This window comes from Echinops telfairi, unplaced genomic scaffold, assembly GCF_000313985.2.
Source record: "Echinops telfairi isolate 266 unplaced genomic scaffold, ASM31398v2 ScPeMD7_7469;HRSCAF=8507_1, whole genome shotgun sequence".
NCBI classification, from domain to species: domain Eukaryota; kingdom Metazoa; phylum Chordata; class Mammalia; order Afrosoricida; family Tenrecidae; genus Echinops; species Echinops telfairi.
In genome coordinates, this window is record NW_022111373.1 from 28,310,043 (window position 1) to 28,328,190 (window position 18,148).

The following is an 18,148-nucleotide window of genomic DNA, read 5'->3' on the forward strand; positions in this document are numbered from 1 at the left end:
CAACAACAAACCACTGACAAAGAACAAATTAAAACACACCAAGAAAGAAAAGCTTGTAGTTAGTTCAAGGATCGCTGGCCTTTAGGAGTGTTTTCCAGTCCAGTCTGTTGGGGCACCATGCCCTGGCCCCAAAGTCCACCTTTAGCATTCCCTGGGGACCTTGCTGCTCCTGAAGATGAAGTTTTAAATGTTGGCTGTTCTTAATATGCTTATTGCCCAGATGACTGGCATAAGTGCAGTGCATGCTGAGAAAGGTGCCATCACTGCTCCCTCTTGTTTAGAAGAGGAGGAAGGAAAAAGTCATGTGAGAGCAAAGCAGTTGAGCTGAATCTAAAGGTAGATTTACTCTCAAGTGAATTCCAAGTAATAGTGTTTCCAAGATTGTAAATCTGTGGGTCAGAGAGCCTCCTCTTTCTCCCATGGAGCAGCTGGTAGGCTTGAGCTGCTGACCTTGTGGTTGTTAGCAGCCCCATTGGCGAAGGCGCACCACCAGTGCTCCTAAAGTAGGATTTGGATGTGGTGAAATGGCCGAGAATCAAAGCAAAAGGAATGGATTTGTAAAGCATAAGAAAAGGTAGTTTAAACAGGGAATCCAGGACGGATGATCTCTTCAAGACCAGTGGTGAGAATGGAGATACTGGGAGGGTGGAGGTCGGGTGGGGTGGAAAGGGGGAACCATTACAGGGATCTACATATAACCTCCTCCCTGGGGGGATGGACAACAGAAAAGTGGGTGAAGGGAGATTTCAGACAGTGTAAGATATGACAAAATAATTTATAAATTATCAAGGGTTCATGAGGGTGGGGCGAGGGAGGAAATGAGCTGATGCCAGGGGCTTACATGGAGAGAAAATGTTTTGAGAACAATGAGGGCAATGAATGTACAACTGTGCTTTACACAATTGGTATGTATGAATTGAGATAAGAGTTGTATGAGACCCCAATAAAATGATTAAAAAGGAAAAGGAATTATTACCATGTGCACTAGATACACAAATAAGATGAGAAAATACTAGTGAATGATATGTCCATCTACTGGTGCTTTACATTTCTATGTCATTCATCAATAATATGTCGCCAAAAAAAAGGAAGAAAAGGTAGTTTAGAGCCAAAACATGAACTTCAATACCAGAATGACAAAGCTACTGACCTGAAGACATCAGTACTGTGCTTTAGCAGCTGTGAATAAGGGATTCATGTGGAAAAGCTGAGACTAGGAAGTTCAGTAAGTCAGCCAAGATGCAAGTGGAGTAGAGATAGGGAAGGAAAGGAGGGAAGGCATAACAGATGATGGATATTCAAAACTTAGTCATTGGTTAAGAGAGTTCAGGGGGAAAGCAATCAAAAAGAGTAGGCAGTGCTGAAAGAGATGTTTGAGCCTGGGTCATTTGCTGCTGAAATAGAACCTCCAGAAGTGGGAAACTGTCCTGAAAAATTTTCAAACAAGCTGCATTTGGGTGCCAATACAGGTAGGTCTTGGCAAGTCAAATTTTGAACTGTTAGGTGCTAACAGGTCCCCACTGACTCTGACCTTGTGAGAGATGCAGGAGAAAAGCTAGAAAAAGTGGTAAAAATGTAAAGAGGAAGGATCTGTTGTTGGGAATTTAGGTGTGCCCCCCTTCCCAAATGTGTGTTGGAATCTGAACCCATATTCCTATGGCTGACAACTCATTTGGAGATATGTTTTTCTCTGTTATGCTATTGAGGTCAGACCAGTGTAGAGTAGGTCTTAAGACGTAAAAGATACTCAAAGTCAATTAGAGGTTATGGTGACCCTAGGTATAAGAGAAAAAACCACCGCCCAGTCCTGTGCCATGCCCACAATTGTGCTTATGTTTGAGCCCATTGTTGCAGCGATTGTGTCAATCATCCTTGTGAAGGCCTCCCCCTCGCTGCCCAAGCATGATGTTCTTTTCCAAGGACTGGTCTCTCCTGACAACATGTCCAAAGTACTGGAGATGAAATCATCCTTGCCTCTAAGGAATATTCTGTGTGTACTTCATCCAAGATAGATTTGTTTCTTTTTTTGGTAGTCCGTAGAACTTAGAGATAGCAAGCACAGAGGGAGCAAGATAGATGTTGGGGACTAGAGAAGCTAGGACAAAGATTTCAGAACACACAGCCCTCCCATGAGCCACTATCCTGAATTTGGACTTGGAGCTTCCAGACTAAAAATACATGTTCCATAAAGCCACCTATTGGTATTTGTTAAAGCATCGTTAAGAAACTAAGACACTGCTTCGTGAGGTGCAGAGAAGACACATTAAGCTTGCATTTGGATTTTTGTTGTTCACTCAAAATAATGACAAGGAACTTTACATTTGAAATGAACTGAATCAGAGACCCGATAGAAAACAATGACAAGAATAAAAAGTAACCTTGCGTAAACAATGAAAAGTGTATAAGCTACTCTACCCAAATATTTTAATTAACCATCCCTCCCTGCAACACACAGAGGGGCGTGGAGTGTTTTCTTTCCCTAATCCTTTTTGAACAATGGTGATGGACTCATTTTCTCCTTCCTTGCTTGCTTTCAGTTTAGAAGGCAAGGGTTTGATTCCCACCAACGCACGTTATGCTCAGCCACTACCCATCTGATGGTGAAGAAGTGTGTGTGCTGCTATGAAGCCAGAAACTTTCACTGGTATTTCAAATACCAGCAAGGTCACCTTGATGTATATATAGGCTTGGGTGGATCTTCCAGACTAAGACAAGGAAGAAAGGCCTGTTTATCTATACAAAGCAGCCAGCCTGAAAGCAGTGGTCTTGTTGTGAGAGCACTCGATATGGCAGCTAACAAAACTATCGTTAGAATGCAGTGTAATCAATTTAACTAGGGATGGTTAAAATAACAGCAGTGACACTAATAAATGGTAATTTTATCTCCTAGAAGACTAAACCTCCAATACCCTCAGATCCAAATTATCTCCTGGTTAATGTCTTGTCCAAGAAAACGCATACTTCACATTCCTTCTACCCGCTAATGGTTTTCCCCCAATTTTCAACCATGCTCTTTAGGACTTTAATCAGATTGGAATTCTTAAAACCTGCATTAAAAACCACGTTTCACCATTCTTTGAGACATCTAGCCCTTTGCATTGTATGGATTATGTTTAAGAAATGTTCGGCTTTAAAATAAGGAATCAGGAATACCTCGCCCCAGCACTTCAGTAGCCTTACAGTCGTACCCAAGTCTCTTGCCAAACTGTACTTAGAGTTAAAACTTACTAACAAGGAAGATTTCCCATTGATTTTTCTCCTAGGGATAGGTCATTCGAGTACAAAACAGTTACTTCCCAGCCTGCGCGGGGAGTCCATCCTCTGTTCACGGTTCCCTCGTGATTGCGCGGCTTCCTCTTCCCCGACGTCCTCCCAGACCTTTTCTGGTCCTTAGGTCTCTGGCCCAGCATTGCGAGCAAACCCCAGCGGCGAAAGGAGGCAAAAGGAGTGGGGTTGGGATGGGAGCCAAGATCGGTCTCTAGGATGGGGGGAGGGTGCGCAAAACCCACTGCCAGTGAAATCCAACGGAAGAGAGGGGGCTCCAGCGAGAGTTCGAAGGGCTCCCGAAGCCGAGGCTGCGTGCGAGGGCCCTGCCCCCAAGTTTTCCCCGCCTCCAACACCTCTCCCGGACCGCTGCCCGCCTCTCTCCACCCCGGTGGCCGTTGGTACATTCCCGCAGCCTCCGAGCGCTTAAAAGGGGCCCGGGAGAGCCAGCAAACGTTGCAGATCGGATCTCCGTTTGTCTACGCTGGCCGCTCGGTGGCAATCCCGGAGGGCGGCTCTGATCGTTGGAGGAATCCTTTACAGTTCGGCTCTCGAGCGTTGGGTAGAGGGGTGCGCGCGCGCGCGTGTCTGTAGCGGACAGCTCGGGTCCCTCTCCCAGCCCCGCGCCCGGTCCAGCGCCTCCGCCACAGCCCGCCCAGCCGGGAGACGCGCGCGCCACCGGCCTCGCGCGAGATGGAACCGACCGAGGTGCTAAAGCCACGAACCCTGGCCGATCTGATCCGCATCCTCCACCAGCTGTTCGCCGGCGACGACGTCCAGGTAGAGGAGGTGCAAGCGGTCATGGAAGCCTATGAAAGCCAGCCCGGCGAGTGGGAACAGTACGCCAAGTTCGACCAGTACAGGTGAGCGCGCGCTGGCCGGCCCACGCTGGGCTCCGGCTCCCTGAGTCGGAGGAGCGCGCGTGGGGGGTGCCGACGCGGGCGATGGTCCCCGGGGAGCCCTGCGCCCCAGTGCAGCCACACGGGTCCCGGAGCCTCGGCAGCACTCGCTGCGACGCTCCCTCGCCGGCCGGCTGCGGCGTTGGCACCGCTAGCTTTGGTGTCCGCGGCCAGTGAGTGCGCGCGAGGGGTTCCACGGGCCTGGTCCGCGGGGGAAACCATCGTGCGGCTGCGAGATTTTCTCTTTTCCTTTCCCTCACCCTTCCGCTTCCAGCTCGCTACCCCTCCCCTGCAGCCCCCGGCCGCCGCCAGAGCAAATGCTTCCCAGCTTCGCGAGGCTCGGGTTCAGCTGGCCTTGGTGGGGCACCCGCCGACCCTGGGCACCGAGGTCTGGGGAGGCCCCTGCGGCCCGACCGCGCAGGCTGGGCCCCCGCCGACCTGGCCTTTGTAGGGAAGGGAGAGAGGGGTGCCCGCGGGTGAAAGCTGCATCGCCCACCAGGAAGAATGTGAAGAGTGGAGGGCACCATTCCCCGAAGCTGTTTCTTCATCACTTAGCCTTGGTAATCAGGCACCTGCCAATAGCCATTTTGAGTTGTCATTGGACCCTTTAATTCCTGCTGCCTGCTCTCCCACCCAAACAATTTAACAGACGGACGGACACACACACAGAGAAAGATATTTATCAAACCCATTATCAGATTTCCCTCATTAATTTGCCACTTGAACCCGCAAGCCTCTCCCCTTTCAGCTCCCATTCTGCCTTCTGTTAGCCTTGGTTCTGAGGTTCTAGAAGGCAACGGGTTCCCAGATAAGGCCCTTTGCAGCCCTGGCTTGGTGATTAAGTAAAAATCAGTCTCTCCCCCAATCCTTTGGAGTTAGAAATAGTAGTTACTCAACCTAAAGAATAAATGCCAAGGATTTTTCAAAAAGCAACCAGAGACTCAGACAGTTTAGCTGGAAGTGGGTGGAGGGTGGAGATGGAGGGGGTTGGGGGGTTGGGAGGGAGTGTAGACTGGAAGGGACACACCACTAGAGTAACTTTGTTTGCCTTGAGAACCATTTCTGCTCACACACACAAAAAAAAGTTTGTAGGCAAGAACTGTTTCAACTCTACTTTAGGATTTAAAATAGAACAAATGAAGCCTGCTTAATATTTTCCATTTGCAAGTGGCTTTAGGAAATGTTTTACATTCCCAGCAGCTCAGTTCATGGTAAAGTTCTTCTCGTGCTCTCAGTAAAAGGTTTTTGATGGCTGGTTTTCAAAAGTAGGTCCCCAGGTAGCTAGCTAGCTCCACATAACAGAGTGCTCGCTGTGGGGAACCATCAAGATTGGACAACCTGCCAAAGGCCCTGCTTCTATCAAATATCCCCTCTGGAGTCAAAGCTAGCATGATTGTCCCAGAACCCACATCCTACTACAAAACACCCATTTTCTCTGTCTATTTTGAGAGCAGTGGTAAAATTCCCCCTTTCGTGTGGGAGATTCAGATTTGATACCCTGCCAAATGTAGCCACCACTCCTTTGTCTTTAGAGGCTTATGTGTTGCCACGGTGTTCAATGGCGTTTCCAGATGGAAGCAAACTAGGGGGGAAAGCCTGTCAGTACCAAAACACAGCCAGTCAAAATCCTCTGGATTATAGGGGTCTGCTCTTATTGCACATGGGGATGACCATGACTCTTGGACCCCAGCAGGAGAGCAACTAGCAACAGATATATTATTGGTCAAGTGAAATTAATTGAGGAGGGTAAACTGTAACCGCGCAAGTTTTGAAGCAAAGGGATTAGGGTGGGACTTGAATTAGTCTAAAGGAGTCCAGGAGGGACTGAGGGTCAAGCATAATAATATGGTCAGTGGTTCGAACTCACCGGTCACTCTGAGAAAAAATGGTGAGGCTGCCTGCTCCCTACCAATTTACAGGATCGCTTATAAGTGTGAATTGACTTGCTGGCAGTGAGTGTGAACTAGTCTAGTATCCATGTTGGCACAGTGGCTAACTGAAAGGCCAGCAGTTTATACCCACTAGCCCCTCAGTGGAAGAAAGATGTGACAGGGTGCTTCTGTAAAGATTATAGCCTGGGAAACTATGGGGCATTTCTACTCTGCCATATTGGTTTGGTATGAATTGTAACTGATTCAAAGGCAAGGAGTTTGGTATTTGCTTAGGTTGAATTCATCTTAGTAGACAAGCACTAAGCCTTTTGAAGCACAACCAATTCTATTGACTGATCTCTTCTCAAGATACCTGTGGATAATAAGTGTAATCTCATGTGGGCAATGTAGGGATGTACGGAAGGAAAGAGATGGGAGAGTATAATTCAATTGGATCATGCCTCTTTGTGTAAAAGTACCCTAACACTGAGGAATTGTGATATCTGGCCTCGGAAGAGCCAATGTGGAAGAAGAACCAAGACTTGTGTTCATATGTGGGCCAGTTAGTAAGCTCTAACAAGAAAATGATATTAAGTCAGAGAATCCTGGTACAGGAACAGCTTACTGGGAGTTGAAGGCTATGGGCAGTGCCACTTGCTAAGTCATAAAGGGATACAAAGTAAGAAGATGGACAACTGAAAAGCACACACTAGGCAACTCCCTCAGAGATAATGTTGTGCAAGCAGCTGGCCCAGAGCCTGCGGGTGAGGGAGGGACAAACAACCCATAAGTAAGCACAACCAAGCCAACAATTATTCAAAAAAAAGGAGGGGGGCTGCTGGTGGTGGTAGTATAAAAATCCCTTTCTATAAAACCGCCAATCCCTAATTATTTATATATATCACTAATTAGCAACATTTGCTGATTAGATGGTGACAGTATTAACAGGAGAGACATCATCTTTTATTTTTCTGGGGATTTGGTTTTTGTTTTTGTTTCATTTTCAAACCAATGACTGGTTTCTCTTAAGTGTTGAAAGTTTTAGAGTCTTATTGACTTCCTTAATACCATTTCTTTGTTCTGTTACACCGGTAAATCCGATTCCATTATGCATGCTTCTGAATGTGGTTTGTGTCTGAGTGATAGTCAAACTAAGGAGAATTCTAGAATATCTGGTGAATGAAATTTTGTATTTTAAATCTTGGTTTAGCTACCAGGAGGGGTGGAGAAGTGGGGTGGGGGGTGAGCAGATGACAAATAGCAGCTATCAAAAACCAAAGAAAAGCTAATAACATTTTTGCCTAGAACAGTATTGCATTTGTAGAAATACCTTCTGTGAGAACCTCTTGGTCTTTATCAGTTTGAGGCTGTCAAACGAAGTATGATGATTTTGTTTTTCTTTTACCGATTACCTTTTGCATGCTGTTAACTAAAACTGAGCAGCTGCCTCAGAAAATGAAGTGATTCAAAATACAAAAATGTCCAGAAGAACTAACTGGGGAAAATGGTTTTCCTTGGCTCTGGATTTCTCCTTAGAACACCAACATTCAACGATGTTTAGAGACAGAAACATTAGCCTTTGTTAATCAACAATACTTGTGACATTTTTTTTCCTCCCAGTTCTTGTTTTATCAACCAAATTCAAACTTCTGATTCTGTATTTCCAGGTATACCCGAAATCTTGTGGATCAAGGAAATGGAAAATTTAACCTAATGATTCTCTGTTGGGGTGAAGGACATGGCAGGTAATACAACAATTCAGTATCTATTCCAGAACATGAGAAATGCCATGCCAAGCTAATTACAAGTCTTGTGAACATTAGCAAACCTCCTTTCATCACTATTTGTTCACAGTGCCACCCTCACCCCCAACTAACACCACCAATCCCAGCAAAAAAAATCTCATATAAAATAGCATAGGGTGTTTTTCAAAACTAGTTCCCAAAAATAAAGAGTAAATCAAAGAAGATTTTAATAACCAGTTAAACTTAACCTTTCCTTGTCTTCCATGGGAGTTAAACTTTACATAGAATTGTTCTAAAATTTTACCTTTGTGGTGCTTTGAGGTGTGTGTAAACAATCACAGGACCAAAGACCAAAGCATCTAGCTGCTGGAGCTAGAAAAAACAATTCACAGATTCAGAAAGGTTTTTTTTTACTTGAAATGATTTTTTTCCCCCTCTAATGCAACCTTAATACTGGTAAGAGGGTGGGGGGGGGGCGCGCCACGGGGAGCTGATACCAAGGGTTTAGTAGAAAGTAAATGTCTAGAAAATAATGATGGTAACATATGTACAAGTATGCTTGATCCAATTGATGTATGGATTGTGATAAGAGCTGTAAGAGCCCCCAATGAGGTCATCTTTTAATAAAACAGGAAAAAAAATACTGGTACCCCCCCCCTTTCTTTTTGCTTTTTATCATAAATTAGATGGAGATTTACAGCACAGTTCATGGTTTTACATTAACAATTCACGCACATTCAGAGGCCATTCATTCACTGCAATCCCCTCAATGTACCATGACTTGCTCATCTCACTTCCTCCCTGTGTTTTCAGTAACCGGGTACCCATTCCTCTTTCTTTCCCAACTCTCTGAACTTTATCCTTTGGTCAACACGGCCCTTTGATCTGAAATAGTTGATTATTGTAAGTCAGGTGAGTTCAGATCCTGACCTGAAGGGATTCCCAACAGTCGCTATCTGACCAGTAGCCCTGGCCTCTTTTTTTTTTTTAAATACTTTTACTGGGGGCTTTTACATCTCATATCACAATCCATACATTCCTCCAGTGTGTCAAGCACCTTTGCACATATGCCGACATCATCATTTTCAAAGCATTCTCTTCCCACCTCAGCCCCTGATATCCGCTCCCCATTTCTTCCCCTTCCCTCCCCCACCCACCCTCCCTCACGAACCCATGATAAGTTATAGATTATCTTTTTCCATATCTTACATCGTCTTCCATCACCCCTCACTCACTTTTCTGTTATTCGTCCCCCTGGGAGGAGGTTCTAGGTTGACCCTTGGAATCAGTTCCCCCTTTCTGCCCCCACCCTCCCCTAATCCTTTTGGTATCTCTACTCTCCTTGTTGGCCCTGAGGAGTTAATCTATCCTGGATTCCCTGTGTTGTGGGCTCTTATCTGTAGCAGTGTGCATGTTCTGGTCTAATCCAATTTGTAAGGTAGAATTGAGGTTGTGATAGTGGGGGGAAGGAAGCACCAAAGAGCTAGAGGAAAATTGTGTACTTCATTGGTGCTATACTGCACCCTGACTGGCTCATCTCTTCCCTGTGGTCCCTCTGTGAGGGGATGTCCAATTGTCTACAGATGGGCATTGGATCTCCACTCCATGCCCCACCCCCATTCACCTTGGGTATGGTTTTATTCTGGGTCTTAGATGCCTGATACCTGATCCCATTGATACCTCATGATCACACTGGCTGGTGTGCTTCTTCCATGTGGGCTTTGTTGCTTTTGAGCTAGATGGCCGCTTGTTTATCTTCAAGCCTTTAAGAACCCACATGCTATATATTTTGATAGCCAGGAACCATCAGCTTTCTTCACCACATTTGCTTATGCACCCATTTTGTCTTCAGGGATCACGTCAAGAAGGTGAACATCACAGAATGTCGGATTGTTAGAACAAATTGTTCTTGTGTTAAGGGAGTATTTGAGTGGAGGTCCAATGTCCATCTGTAACCTTAGTTCTTAACATATAGATATGAGTACATAGTTCTATTCCCCTTTAATTATATATATATTTACATATGTACATGCCTGCATTTAGGCCCCTTTGCCTCCTGGTTCTTTCCTCTATTTCCTTTTTACTTTCCTCTTGTCCCACCATCATGCTTGACCTTCATTTAGGTTTAGTAATTCCTCGCTGCTACATTGCCCTTGATTGAGCCCCACTAGGCACCCTATGACCTTCCTTCCATTGATTTTATTTCACTTCTTCCCTTGTTCCTGGGTCGGTCTCCCCTCTCCTTCCTTTCTCTCACCTCCCCTTCTCCCGTATCACCCTGGAACCATTGGTCCTGTTCTTTTCACCTTATCTAGATAGACATGTGGATACATTAATAAATGCGAAAACCAAGGCCTGGCCTCTTTTTTGACTTTGAGTTCTATTCCACATTTTCTCCCACACCAGCAATGATTTTCTAATAAAAGCAATCCTTTGAAACTTGCTTCTTTTTTTTTTTTTGAAACTTGCTTCTTAACCTATTTGAGTTTATACTTTTGCCAGTCTTAAAACAATCAGAATGTTATCATGAGAATTAAATTCTTCTCAGTCTGTTGAGAGTGGTAACACCAATCACCTTAGTCCCATGTTTGTTGGAAGAAGGGCAACATGAATTCACAAGCCTTTGGAAAGGTGACTGCCACCTCTGTTTTCTCTGTGTGCACTGAGAGCTGCAGAAGGCCAAATCACTCTCTTCGGAGGAACAGCTGATGGGTTTCAGTGCCCAACCTACATCACTACTTAATCCAAAAATCGCTGCCATCGAGTAGATTCTCACTCATAACAACCCTATGAGGACAGAGTAGAACTGTTCCTGTGGGTTTTCAAGGCTACATCTGTAGGGTATAGAAACACCCATCTTTCATGGAGCAGTTGGTGGGCTTGAGCCTCTGACCTTGTGAGTAGCAACCTAACTAACACATATCCCACTATACCACCAGGGCTCCTTAGAGTACATTTATCGGCACATATGGAATGGAGTCGTTTTCATGCATTCAATGTTTTTTGGAAGCAGAATGTATGTCCGGAATAGGACTAGACTCTTAGGAATTTAGGAAACATATCTGCTTGTGATACATATATGAGTTAGTTAATAGGGTTCAGCATATAAAGTAAATGCCAGAAGTTATACAGATTTTTATATTTAAACCAACTCTATATCTACATTTTTGTAGATATAGAATATCTACTTGGCATGTCAATGATGTCATTGTTCTTGTAAGTTACTATTGAGTCGATGCTGACTCATAATGACCCCACATTCGCAGCGCAGAACAGCTCCGTGGGGGTTTCTTTCTTTCTTTGTTCTAGTAAGTAAGCTTTTAATGATTTATCATGTGAAGAACTCCAGATCAAAATAACGGTGCTTCATCAATATTTCATGTTTCTGCAACACCAAAAAGGAAATGTAATCAACTCGAATTATAGCCATGGTAAACTAGAAATGTCTTATTAAATAATGCCCCACACCTGTATTATCATTTGGTGCATTTTTAAAATCTCAAGCGGTTGGTATTCTAAAGTGTAGGAACCACCTTGTGTGATTGTTCCCCTTCCTAGGCCTGTCTTATTGCTTGGCCAAAATTGAGCCTCAGGCTAAGCTCCGTTTCAGACCTGAAGGGTGACTCAGGCCCATGGTCTCAGGGGAACCTTGTCAAACCGGCCTGATGGTCTGCTGTGCTTCTGAAAGGGTCAGGGCTGTCAGAACTTATAGGTGATGGTCGATGCAGGGAGGGAGCTAACGAGGCGAGAGGACAGGCTTCTTCCCCAAAGGAGAGAGAAAGGGCTGGGGGAACGGACCTGTTAAGTGTTGTTCTCAGAGGCATTGTTATTATCGATGATATCCTCCTCGAAGTTTTTCTACTGTAGTTCTATAAGATCTAACCCAGGTAAACACTCTGTCTTTGGGGAGAATTAAAGGCATATTTTATTTTACTTTTATCAAAGTAGTGTTATAACAGGGTTTAAAAAAAAACAAAACTTTTTTTTAGTAGGGGTATGCATCCCAGCTGGACTGCGTTTATGTGACTTTGCCAGGAGCAATAGTGATTGTAAATTGATAAGAACTCTACAACCCAGCTCAACTAGTTTTGGGCCTGAGAGATAGGTGTTAGACTGACATTTGTGACTGGGAGCAGACTGTTATTGCTGACCTAGATAATGGACCATCTTCTGAATTCTGTTGTCATTTTCAAATATATAGCAGTATCCATGATCACACCGACTCCCACTGCTTTTTGAAGATGCTACAGGGCAATCTAAAGGAGACACTATTTGCCTGGCCCGACAAAAAGTCCAATGAGATGATCAAGAAATCGGAAAGAATCTTGAAGGAAAACCAGTGTGCCTACATCAATGGTAAGGTCTTATACCATTTTCTGTGGACAGGTGGAAATCACCTCAAGCTACTATCTGAACTATTAGTTGCACGTAACCTGGACCAGGGAGTTAGGATTTCAAGTTGTGTAAAAATGTCCTAAAAGTGGTAGGATTTTTTTGGTTTGTTTTTTTTTCAGGCTTTATATCTGGATTAGAACCACCACCACCACCACCCACAAACATATGCATGTAGATTGGTGTCCACTGGAAAGTTATTTACCTACCAAGACTTAGTTAGGACAGTTAGTCAAATATGAGTTACAAATAGAATCTCTTAACAAAAGAGTAAGGGTAAGTTTGTAATATTATCTGTTTTAGAAAAGTTTTCAAATAGTATGAAAGTAATTAACAATGGTAACTAGGACCCCCTCCTGCCCCACCCCCACAGTTGTTGGGTTTTTTTAAGTTAATGTATGTACTCCCTACTCACTGCCATCCAGTTAACGCCAGCTCATAGGAGAATGGGCCCTTAGACATTCCGAAGCTGTGAATCTTTACAGAAGCCAAAAGCCTCATCTATATTCTGCAGAGTGGCTGGCAGGGCCAAACTGCTGACCTTGCAGTAACTCCTAAACCACTACGCAAGCTACCAGGACTCCGAAATGCATATATCTAGTGGAAAAGCATTATCCTTTGACAAAGAACAGTATTTAGCAGTGACTTATAGATATCTTAGACAGTCAACTGCTTTTCAGGTGAGGCAGTGGGTAACTTCTGGGAACAGTAACTTTGCAAAAAACTTCATTAGAGTTTATAAGGGATAAGGTTTTTATCCCAATTAACTGATGAGGATTCCCACACAGGGAGATGGAGCAGCAGGTCCAAGTTCTTGCAGCTCTTAAGGGCAGCCAGACGATGTGACTCTAAAACGGGTGCTCTTCAGCAGGACGCTCTCCTGCTTCCATGAAATAGAGATTCTAGAGACTTTTGTCTGGTAAAGCAGCTGTCTTTGGGGGTTTGTTGGTGCGCTTTGTTTTTCGCATTTCTTAAAAAGTACAATATTGGCGTGAATACTTGGTCTGCATTTGTCAGATCCGGAGTTTGGGCATACAGATTGCTGGCAGAGGTCACCTAGGACGTCTTCCCCGTCATTCACGTAGCACAGGTGGATGGGGCTTCTGGGTGCATGCTTCTCAGGTACTTAAAGGCTGCCATACAGAAGGCCGACTTGACCCCCAAGAAGACTTTTGTGGCTTGCATCACTTAGGATGAAGCCAAAGGCTCTCAGAATAATTACTTTCAGCTAGAATAATTGAGCGTTGCGAAACCGGATTAGATTTGTAAGACTAGATAAGATTTCTCAAGGGTTTGTAATTCAAAATTCCATAGCAGCCAATCATGTAAAATAAGGAATGGTATAAGCCCGGGATCAGGCTAGGTTGAGCACTATGATAAAACTGCAGTGGGGGGCGGGGTGGTGGGAGGGGTCGGGTCACGTGATTTAAGCGGGTAGCTGTGGCCATTCAGCTCCAATGAGATAGTCCCTGATTTATTTTCCCATAGATGTTGGAACTTCTGAGTTTGATATGACATTGTGCCCATCTGAACAATGTTGGGTTGGATAAACGAAGTATGTAGACAAGTAACTGGACACCAGAAAAGACAGTTACCTCGGAATCAGCTCACGGGAGCTCCATGTGTCTTAGTCGAACTGTGCTCTGTGGGGTTTTCCATGATTGCGTTTTCAAAGGAGATTGGCATTCTGTGCAGGATGTTCTGGCTAGAGGGAACAGGGAGCGGTCTTAAATAGGGAAGTGGGGTTTTTTTGGGGTTTTTTTTTAACATTTTATTAGGGGCTCATACAACTGTTATCCCAATCCATACACACATCAATGTGTAAAGCACATTTGTACATCGTTTCTCAAAACATTTTCTCTCCATTTAAACCCCTGACATTAGGTCCTCATTTTTCCCCTCCCTCCCCGCTCCCCCCTCCCGCATGAGCCCTTGATAGTTTATAAATGGTTATTTTGTCATATCTTGCCCTGTCCGACGTCTCCCTTCATCCACTTTTCGGTTGTCTGTCCCCCAGGGAGGAGGTCACACACAGTTCCATGTAATCGGTTCCCTCTTCCTACCCATTCTCCCTTTACCCTCCCTGTTTTGCCGCTCACACCACTGGTCCTATAGGGCTCATCCGTCCTGGATAGGGAAGTGTTTTTACCCACTGTTGAGTCTACTCCAGACCCTTGGTAACCCCACATAGGACTTCTGACAAAAATGATGCATAGGTTTTCACTGGCTGATTTTCTCAGAAGTAGGTTGCTTGGGCTTTTCCCATAGTTTCGAGTTCTACTGCAACCTGTTCAGCATCCTAGCAAACATGCAGACCGTCACTGGCAGACAGGTAGGTGGTGGCTGTGCATGAAGTGCATTGGCTGGGAATCCATCCCTGGTCTTCTGCTTAGACAGTGAGAAGCCCATGGCTGGTCAGGGGAGGAGTGTAAATGGAGATCAGGGCTGCTTCTCTAAGGCCAGCTTAAAGTAAGAGTTTTCTTGGGTCAGCAGAGTGCTAACTGGGAATGCCTTGTTCAATCTGATAGCAATGCACAGCCTAAGAGTGGGTTTTGTTTGCTTTGTTTGTTTGATACACACAGGATGGCCAAGTCCAAACTCACTGGCATTTAGCTGATGCCAATTCATAGTGACCTGAAAGGACAGGGTAGCACTGGTGGACGTAAGGGAAGATAGGGGCAGGACCAAGTTGTTTATTGAACAAGAAGTGGACAGGTCATGAACCAAATGGCATCACTAAGTATCACCCAGAATGACCCTATGTTACGGTGGCAGAAGGCATACAGGCACAAATGGAAAGGAAGCAACTCCTGAAGAGGAAAAAGTGGCCATAGTAATAATGTAGGGTGCCACGACGATAGGTCTCATACACAAGCCCGGGGACTGCTTCGAAGGATGATGACTGGTGTAAAGAGGATTTGTTTTATCGAACAAAATCCTGTCCGGCAGTAGTCTGGCAGCTAGGTTATGAACAAAATGGGATTCTTCAATATGTAAATTCTCTCTTTAATTCATCTGTTTTCATGACTAATATGACTGCTGTTTGCCATTCCTGATGATGATTTAATGCTCTTTCTGCTATAAAGTAGGCTAGAAAGAATAGGATAAAAGTGATAATTGTCCTTTATATCTTTGCTTTGAATGAATGAAAATTCACTGCCAATGAGTCGATGCGGATTCATAGTGATGCTATAGGACAGGGCACAACTGTCCCTGTGAATTTTTTTTAGAGTAGAAACCCCTGTCTTTTTTCTGAGGCTGGTAGTTTTGAACTGCTGGCCTTGAAGTTAGCAGCCCAATGTACATCCACTACGCCACTAGGGCTCATTTTGCTTTGGAAAGGCTATGCCTTAGTCAAATTCAGTAATCATCCTTTGTGTGGGTACTCGATAGTCAGTCCGTCCTGAGTGTAAACTGCCTCTTCCCATTTCCCCAAATTTCCCATGGTTACTTTGGCAGCTCAGTGGTCAAAAGTGTAGAAAGTGCTCAAGATGGCTGTTAGACTTGTGTCATGACATCAGCTAGAAGTAGGACTCTCACTGCAGGCCCTATCCTTCTGAAAACCAAATAAAGGCCTTTAGATTTCAGGCTCCAGTGAACTTTGTGCATCATAATTGATTCATGAAAATAAGTAATTAACAAGAATAATTTTTTAATTGGGTGTTAATACATATAACTCCATAATTCAGTCACATCAAGCAGTATTGTACAATTGCTACCACAATCAGTTTCCAAACTTAAAAAAAATGTTGGTTTTCATATATTATCTAAGTTGTTACTTCGGTTCCTTCCTCAATGATATTGTTTAGATTCCATTGGCTTACATCGGGTAGAGAATACCAGCCACACAGAGCCTGCTGTGAGCCTTCACCTGTACAGCCCACCTTTTAACACGTGCCATGCCTTTGATCAAAGGACAGGACATAAAAACAAAGTCACCATGACATTTCATAGCAAATTTGGAATCAGGACGCCATTTGTAAGTATCATTTCCTCCCTTCGGTTGCAATCCTTTCCTAGGTGGGTTGGCAGTGTTGCACATGCTACTTGAATGTTTTAAGTATTCTTGAACTGAAGGATGAGATTAACTATACATCTGGAAGAAAGGGCTATATCGTAATTATCTCTAACTTGCGTGATATTTTCAATTTATACATATTTAAGCAGATGCAAATCATTGTTTTTGAACAACTTCAAAATGTGTCTTCATTCCCAAAGGGAATGTTGTACCTCCATGTACTGGGGAAATATGAACACCATAGAAGTTTGGACATAGCAGTCATTGCTATGACTGCGCATGCGCAGACCTCCTTGGCGGAGACAATGCAAACAGCATGCAGAGTGAACCTTTGCCAAGTTCCAAGCGCAGTGTGATCGATCACGTAGCTAAAAAACGACTGTTTCCATCATCAAGTGTGCTTTTTCTTAGAGTAATGATACTATTTAGACCTCAGTCCTAGGAAGAGGCCAAAATGATAGGTTCCCCTGTGAAGAACCAGAGTGTGCACCTCATAAGAGTAAGGTGATCAGCACAAATATGCTTATGCTTTGGCACATGCTGTGGCAGTCTTCTACTCCGAGTAATGGGCCCTTGAGGGGAACGGTCTCTCCTAGTCTCTAACTAGAAATTGCAATGCTCAGAAATAAACGATGCGTCTGAAACCAAACCTCAGGAAGCCTACCAAAACATAGCCTTGGAGAGCAGCTAGAGCAGGGTTTTCTCAAGTTACCGCTCTGCTTTATCTTCCTGCGTCCAGTCCCTGTGAGATTCTTATCACAGGAACAGAGTAGTCATGATCCATGGTCAGCTGAGATCATACATGGTGGGAAATGACGACAGCTCTTGCAGCAGATCTTTATAGCGCTGATGTCAAAGGCTCTCACACAGCTTTCTTGCTTTCTTTTTCTTGTTTGCCTTTCTTTTTAAAGACAACTTCCGGATCACTGGAGAACAACTAAGGAGCACCGGATCTCGTGGTTTTCTCTAAGGTCCACTGAACATTTTGCCTTGAACAGGAAGTTCTCCTGCCACTTGCTATCCAGTAATATCCTGAACTAAGCCAATACTTAGATCCACTGTAGGGCGAGTACCAATTGGAAGGCGTTAAGTATACGACTATTATATTGAGCTACTGCATAAGAAAATCCCATTAAAGAAAAAAATCTTTTGTGATTTTAAAGGTCCAAATCAACTGCTCTCCTGGTTCTAGCCTTTAATTCTATTGGCTCTAGACTAAGAATGTCAATGTAGGTTTTTTATCGGTTTGGGAAATTCTTTGGTCTCTGTACTATCATTAGCAATAAGTAAAAACAAGAAACTACAAATAGCCTGCCATGCTACCAGGAGGACTAAGTGTAGGTGTCTTTGATGTACTTTGTATGTTCTTAATATTTGAAGAGAATATTTTGAAATCTGTGGATTTTATTTTTCAATCTTATTTTACAAATTCCTTTTCTATGACTCATAGGTGGTTGAGATAGGAAACGTAAGGCATTATGCTATTTGTTAATGAAACATTAAGGGTAGGGAGTCTTAGGGAACTCCGTGTGTCTAACCTCACAACAAACCAAAAATAAATTCATGTCTAATGTATCCAGCAGCCACAGTCAACGACTTCTTAATGCTGCCAAAATTGCCAAGTACTTTTAATAAAACTGGATTTGAACACAGCTTGTCTTTGTGATTCATGTGATTTCCTAGAAATAAAATTCCCTCAGGTTGAGGTATACTACCCAAAGCACTTCTGGAAAAACTTTTATGACATAAGAAGGCGAGAAAGGGCTTTAAAAAAGGTGCATGGAAAGGTCATTTACCTTTTAAAATTTTAGATGTGTTCACCAAGAAGGCCACAAATACCAATCTGAAGAGCTCTGGTCCAAATGTGACTTACAGATATAATCAGATAAGTCTGCAACTGTGTGTGTGTGTGTGTGTGTGTGTGTGTGTGTGTGTGTGTGTGTGTGTGTCAGAGAGACA

At 43.9% G+C, this 18,148-nt stretch overlaps 1 protein-coding gene across 1 annotated transcript; it reads left to right on the forward strand.

The window, feature by feature from the left end:
* Positions 1-3,710: 3,710 nt before the first annotated feature.
* CDO1 (cysteine dioxygenase type 1) lies at positions 3,711-17,841 on the forward strand. Its single transcript, XM_004706573.2, has 5 exons — positions 3,711-4,127; positions 7,702-7,779; positions 11,981-12,135; positions 15,981-16,150; positions 17,101-17,841. Exons 1-5 carry the CDS (start codon positions 3,958-3,960, stop codon positions 17,128-17,130), a joined length of 603 nt encoding a protein of 200 aa, XP_004706630.1. The 5' UTR covers positions 3,711-3,957; the 3' UTR covers positions 17,131-17,841.
* Positions 17,842-18,148: the final 307 nt, after the last annotated feature.